Source organism: Gopherus flavomarginatus, chromosome 6 (genome assembly GCF_025201925.1).
Source record: "Gopherus flavomarginatus isolate rGopFla2 chromosome 6, rGopFla2.mat.asm, whole genome shotgun sequence".
NCBI classification, from domain to species: domain Eukaryota; kingdom Metazoa; phylum Chordata; order Testudines; family Testudinidae; genus Gopherus; species Gopherus flavomarginatus.
In genome coordinates, this window is record NC_066622.1 from 24,939,295 (window position 1) to 24,946,383 (window position 7,089).

Genomic DNA, 7,089 nt, shown 5'->3' on the forward strand with positions numbered 1-7,089 from the left:
GTGCACAGATTTGGGATAGTCCAGAAAGCAACTGGCTCTCACGGAAAGATCTAAATAGGAAGTCTCACCATAGTGAGTGTTTTGCTTTCAGATTAGAAGGCTGGCTTCCTCACAGTTCTAGAACTACACTTTTATTGGTTGCAGCCACCATACTTCCAAGGAAGGTAGCATGAAGTAGGATGTGTCACTTTTGCTTACTGACTGCCAAGTGTGTGCACTGCAGTTTCCAGTGACAGCATGTACTTCCAAGCTAGCCTACGAACCAAGAGGCCAGTCAGGAAAGACTCTCCTACTCAGCTCACCAAGATGCAAGTTTAGATTGCTTAGAGAGCCATCTGATTGGGAGGTTTTAGATTTAGCCTGAGGAATGAGGTATCTTACTGTGCTTTAAGTTCTAAAGATACTTAATGACTCGAGTCCTGATGCTCAGTGGAATCTTGTGCAGCATTGACATTCTCCTAATGGTGCATAGCTCAAGTAATCTAGTGCAATTCTGGCTAACTAGATTTACAATACCTTCATAGCAAAAAACAGGTATTTGGGCTGCTCTTCCCCCTGCCCCCCCCAATCCCCTGGTCATGTTATTCTTGCTCTAGTAAAGAAATACACAAATAAAAAAGGTGAAAATAAAAACTTAGTTTTGCAGGGGTGAAGCTTCCTCCAACTCCTACATTCTGCTCCTAGTAGGAAAGTGTTTTAAAAGCCTTAATGCAGAGCCTCCTGCCATAATCTGAAGCTGAAAGATGTTCCATGTTTGGGCCAAACATGTGCTTTTCAGTTTGGGAGCTAATGTTTGCTCCTTCATCCCTGGTGTTGATCTAGTAGGTTAGAACTGTAGTGGCAGTTGTAGTAAACCAAACTATATTTTCATCTTTGTGATATTTCCCTTAACCTTTACCCAAAGTCATTTAAAGCTTGCTTCCACAACTACTGCTTTATAAAATGACCTGTTAGTCTCATGGAGAAGGGTATTAGAGGTCTAATCTTATTACTAAAATTTAGAATATTAGCTCAAATGCTGCCAAAGAATAAAAGAGAGGAAAGACCCTGATCTACAAAGAACACTTACCTGGCGCACAGCTATCAACTAAGGCACCCAATGCCTTGCCATCCTGCCAGTTTTGATTGAAGTTTGTGATTGGCAAGTAAGGAATCTTGTTCTGAATCCATCCCAAAAGTCTCTGCTTAGGGGTCTGTTTCTTGGCATCATCATCTCCTTCATCCTCCCATACTGGCATGGAGATGGAATAATGGAGGATAAGGGTCCATACTAGGCCAAGGATCAGTTTTAAGTTCCCATCAACAATTGCTTTGCTATCTGCAAGACACAAGAAATCTGATTAAGCCTTATTACATTGATAAAGGAAAGAGCTCAACACACACACACACTTTTAATCACTATCAAGCAAGTACAGGAGTTTACACAACACTGAGGTAGTAACCTGACATTAAAGCTCTTTGCATTGATTTTGGCTCCTTTTAGCTTATTACCAAGATAGTTAAAAATGACAGCCAAGTTTAAAAGAATTATTGCTCACTGTATGCAATTACAATACAAGAATGTTAACTGTAAATTAAGGTACAGCAGAGGTATACAAATACCTAGTTTTACAGTATGTACTGTACAGAACTCAATTATAATATCCCAATTTGTATACCACTCACATTCCAGGAAGCTAGTTTTGTCAAGCTGTGTAATATATTTAAATACTTGGAGATGTGTCTACTTTGGTGTGACGTACTGGTTAATAAAACCGGACTGCTGTTGAAGCTCCCACAGAAGGTTAGAAGTTCCGAGAGAAAGTTCATGCAATGTAAATTGTTTTGTAGTCTAGCACCAACTAAACAGCTAGTCCTTTATACTGATCATATATTCAGTTAAGTTCTTTACCCTACTTTCACTTCAGTATGAAATATTCATGAGGGAGGACTTGTAGCCTAGCAGGATTTGTTATGGTCACAAGTGTCATACTTATGGCTTCAAGGAAATGTTGGCTAGGAAGCTCATATCTAAGACTGGAAGCTAGAATGTATGAGTTTAGGAAATGGGTAGAGTATCTTTGCAATATAACCATCTGCTTCCTATTTTGTAAAGCCCTACTCTCAGGCTTCCTCATTTTGTATTTTGCACTGCTGCTCTTTATTACCCATATATGGAGCAGTCACATATCAGACCAAGATCCTGCCATTTCAGGGTGTGAATTAATTTGGGATAACTGGGAACCTAGCTATAACATCACTGAGCCAGAAGTTTCAGTGCTTAGATGTCAGAATTTGTACTGGCCATTGGCATTTTAGTGTTACCCTTGATTTGTAAACTGGCAAAGCAAAGACTTATGTTCTAGTTAGGACTACTTAAAATATAAAGAAAATAGCAATGATTTATGTTTGAGTCAGAAATACCCATCCAGCATTACCAGGCAGGTGAACCAGTCAGATCAATTCACACTAATCAAGTTGCTATATGTGTGAAATACTGCTCAGTTATGACAAGGTGTGGCTTCACCAAGTTGAAGCACATCACTAAAAAGCTTCTATTTTGAAGTTACAGCATAACTGCAAATCTACAGAGTTTAAGAGGGATTATTGACTGCAATGAGCAACAATATAGTTTAGTGGTCTGAATCAGCTTCCTGTAGTGCTTGATCCTCACCATTTCCTTGGGTGTGCCTCAGCAACAGTCCCTGACAAAAACAAAAGACAATTTAAAGAATGTCGTTTCTGCAGTCTTGTCTGTTATATCTAAGATAGCAGTTTGGCCCTGTTCTATCAGTGTCCCTTGAATTCTCCTCAGTTTTGTTTTAGGGCAATCTCCCTCTTGAAATTTGGACCAGATTAAAGAGGATATCCTCTATCAACTCCATTTGCACACTTCACCACTTCTATGCAGTAACTTATTCTGTTAAAGAAAGTCTACTAGAGTCCCCTAACCTAAGCAAAGCCACATGACATTCAGATGCTATGAACAGCATGAAAATTACATTAGCAAGTTATCAGGTGGGGGTATATTGGCACAGGTACTAGATACTGTCAATTTGACAGTCATATTGAATTTTAAACTATTAAGGCTAAGATTTGTCATGAATATTTTTAGTTAAAAAGTTAGACAGGTCACTGGTAATAAAGAAAAATTCACAGAAGCCTGTGAATTGTCTCACTTACTAAAAATATTTGGAACAAAATAAGGAGCTCAGCTACAGGATCCCTACACTGCACCCAGCAGCTATGCAACTGGGGGGGAGGGAGGGGCTGGTGACAAGAGGCTGAAGTCAGAGGTAGCAGAAGTCATGGATTCCATGACTTCTGCAACCTCCATGAAAGAATTGTAGCCTTAACTGTTGTTGCACCACCAAGGTGACTTTGGAAATCAGGGTTTTGGAGCGGAGCAATTCAAAAATCTGATTGCTCCAAATCCCTGTTGGAGACAACAATTTCCAATTTTACTTGTGCATTTGACAGTTGGCCCCATTTGTGGGTCTTTTACAGGAAGGCAATAAGAAATGAAATAGGAAAACCTGGGTGTTAAAGCTTGACAGGGCATCAGTGAGAGGTTTTGTTCCAAGAATTACCTTTTGTGCCAGTTTCTATCCTTTTAAGAGAATTCACTAGTCTCCTCCACTTTGGTTTCCAACATGGTTGACTGGTCTTTAAATATACAGAATTATCCAGCTTACATTAAGCCATACTGATTAGCTTAGCCTTCTGTTGGTGGTGAAGGAGGAAGAGTTTAACAGAACTGATCAAAAGGCAAGTTTCAGAAAATACATACACAAATTAGTTTTTAAACTCTCCATCCAACTCTAGTGGAAGTCTCCAGCATAAGTTTTGAATTAAAAAAACAAAACTTATTTTAAAACATTGACAGTTGAGCTCATGTCTCTTTTGCCACTTTAACCAGTTCTCCAGTTTCAATTGCTTGTAATACAAATACCAGCGAGATGAGCAAGTATCCATCTGTAATCACTGCATGATGACCAGAGACACTGATTATGTACCATTCTATGATAATTAAACTTGAACATCCAGGCCCTTAAGGCTGTTCCCAGTCTAAGATGTCCCAAAAACCACTAGTCAGACTTCAAACGCAGATGACAAAATGCTTGTTAGGTTATGTCCTCTTGCTTAGGAGGAAGTTATACATGTTGAAAAGTGTTACCACAGCTACAGCCAAGCAAGCACTAGAGCCTGACACTTAACGGTCCCATCCAGGAAGAATGGGCATGTTCCTTTTGCCTTACCTACTATCCAGGACATGTGGTCTGATATCTGGGGATATGCAGAATTGTGTTCCATTGATGAAACGGTCTAAGCCAAGTCTTTCTAGAACTTCTAGTCAATTTAAGATTGTATACAGTTGTCACTCAAGATTGGGGTGGGCAAACTACAGCCCACGGGCTGCATATGGCCCACCAGCAGTTTTAAAATTTGAAAAGCGAGGTCTGGGGCTTGCCCTGCTCCCGCACTCCAGCCATGGAACAGGGTCAGAGGGATGCTCCATGTGGTTACTGGAAGTAGCAGCATGGTCCCACTCTGGTTCCCACACATAGGAGCAGCTAGAGGGTGCCACTCTGCACACAGACCCTGCAGCTCCCATTGGCCAGGAACCACAGCCAATGGGAGCTGCAGGGGCAGTGCCTGCAGACAGGGCAGCATGCAGAATGCCTGGCTGCATCTCTGCACAGGAGCTGGAGAAGGGACATTCTGCTTCCAGGAGCTGCTTGGGGCAGGTTTCTGTGGCCTGCTTTGTGCAGGGGGTCGGACTAGATGATCACATTGGTCCCTTCTGACCCTAGAATCTATGAATCTATCTACCTATCTACGAATCTAAACGCTGCCCAGAGCCTGCACTCTGGAGCCTCTCTCCATATCCTAACCCCCTACCCCACTCCCCCTCTTGCCCTTTGAACCCCTTGGTCCCAGCCCAGAGCACCTTCCTATACCCCAAACTCCTCATCCCCACCCCAGTACCTCACTCTCCTGCCCAGAGCCCCTTCCTGCACCCTCAGCTCTGTTTCTAGCCTCACCCTGGAGCCTACCCCCCCCTTCCACCCCAACCCAAATTTTGTGAGCATTCTTAGCCTGCCATACAATTTCTATTTCCAGATTTGGCCCTTGGGCCAAAAAGTTTGCTCACCCCTGCTTTAGATGCTACTTCAAGATGATCATGCAATTGTACTGTAATGCTTTAGTGTGCATTTCTATTAGCAGACATGCTTTGTGTTCAACTTGACAGCTTATTCTGGGATATGCCAACACAAGTTGCTCACTTAGTTCTGCACAGAAGTTGAAGCAGCATCACAGAAGACAGTTGCACAGAAAGGATTAAACTGCTGTTTGTAACTATGAATATGCCTAATGATGCTTTAGAATTTTCTCTTTAATGTTTCAATGCTGGAGACCTGGACTGTCTAATGCATTGTTAGGGGCTGTGACAAACTAAAAGAAAGTTCACCACACTCAGCCAGCTGGCCAAGCACAAGACATGGAAGCCTAGTTAAAGTACTTTTCAAGCTTTCAGCATCCTTACTTGTTTCCCACTCAGTTATTTGAATAAGTTACCATGGGCAGCATTGATTCCTCTTGCTTTTACTTCAGGGCCAGCTTCACTTTTGGCTCCTGCAATAGGAGCAACACAAACAGCAAGAGCCTGAAGGGAATGTTGCAGGGAAGGATGAACAAGATGACTGAATAAAAGCCATAAACATTCCAGCAGCATTCATTCTACAAACGCACACCATAGACAGAGAGAAGCCCCCCAGAGGGGTAGCACTCTAGCCCTAAGCCTGCTGTCTGTCCATCCTAGCCTGGAAGTTGTTTATATCCCATTAGCTGTTTCCTCGCTCCTGTATATTCATCTCGAGTGACACCTTGCAAGCTCCCTAGTCCCAAGGTCAAGGACTAACACTGTCCTTGTTTGCAAGCTGAGAGATTTGTCAGGAGATAAGTGACGAGACTGAAGGTTGTTTGATCCTATTAGCCCAGGCAGCTTTAATGTGACTTTCCATATCATTGAATCTCAGGAGTTTGGTAGGTTTGCTTTTAAAAATCAGCATGTACCCTCATACATTTAAATCACTGCACAAGTTAACAGCTCCAAATGTCACTGGTTGCCAAGAGATGCTCTTTTATCACATCTAGGGTGACCAGATGAGAGGAGGAAAATATCAAGACACATGGGGGGGGGAGGAGTCTGCCAGTGGAGCACAAAAGCCCAAGTGCTGCACTGGCAGAGCGAAATATCAGGACAAACTGTGTCCGGACCAAAGACTTTATTGGGACATCTGGTCACCCTAATCAAATCAAAGCTCAGAAACGCACTTATCACAGTTCAGGACAACTGCATCTGTATCTGCTCTCTAATGGTCCAGCAGGGGCACTATGTCTAGGCTCCTAGCTCCAAAGGAGTCATTTCTGCTGGAGAGAAACTGGCCTCTCCCCTGCTCCTGATCAAGGTATTTCCAGGCTGCATAGTTCCACTGAACTCCCCACAAATTTCACTCCCTAGCCAGCCAACTTTGTTTATAGTCATTTGGAGAGAGAGCGCTGTGATTGCCCGCAGTTAGTCAGCACAGCACTCTCGGCAAGCCCCTTAGACTGAAACTACTACAGCTAAGACAACCATAAAAACAACCTCCATAGATGCCAGTCAGTTTACCAGAGATCACCTCAAACTGAAACAAGGGCTCTGGCAGATCGGTCCTTTCCCAAATGATTTTTTCCTGTGGTCACAACAGCTGCTAGCTCAGAACAGGTACATGCATCACTGCGTCACTACTTTATACTGTTCTGGACTCTGAGCTCGTCTCCATGTAACATGTGATCAAACAGAAGGTCCCCTCTCCTGAGGGTGAAGCTACAAAATGCTTCTCTAGTTAAGCAAACTGCTTCACATTTGCATACACCTGCCTCTAGAGTTTAAGAGAAACCCACAATTTGGTTTGTCCCAGAAGTTATTTTTGTCTGGTGTACTGGTTCAAATAGTCCTTGTAAATCCATGACACTTCCCTCGAATTAGATTAGTGAGGAGATCTGACTAGAGATGTTACATGCAAATGTTTCTACTGTGGGATTGTATTTAATACAGACTAA

General features: G+C 42.6%; 1 protein-coding gene across 3 annotated transcripts in view; it reads right to left on the reverse strand.

Moving 5' to 3' along the window:
• FLNB (filamin B) overlaps positions 1-7,089 on the reverse strand; it is a 92,949-nt gene that overhangs the window by 72,384 nt on the left and 13,476 nt on the right. For all 3 annotated transcript variants that reach the window (XM_050958492.1, XM_050958491.1, XM_050958490.1), the window contains exon 2: positions 1,070-1,318. In XM_050958492.1, coding sequence (XP_050814449.1) covers positions 1,070-1,318 — 249 coding nt within the window. The remainder of the gene's footprint in view (positions 1-1,069; positions 1,319-7,089) is intronic.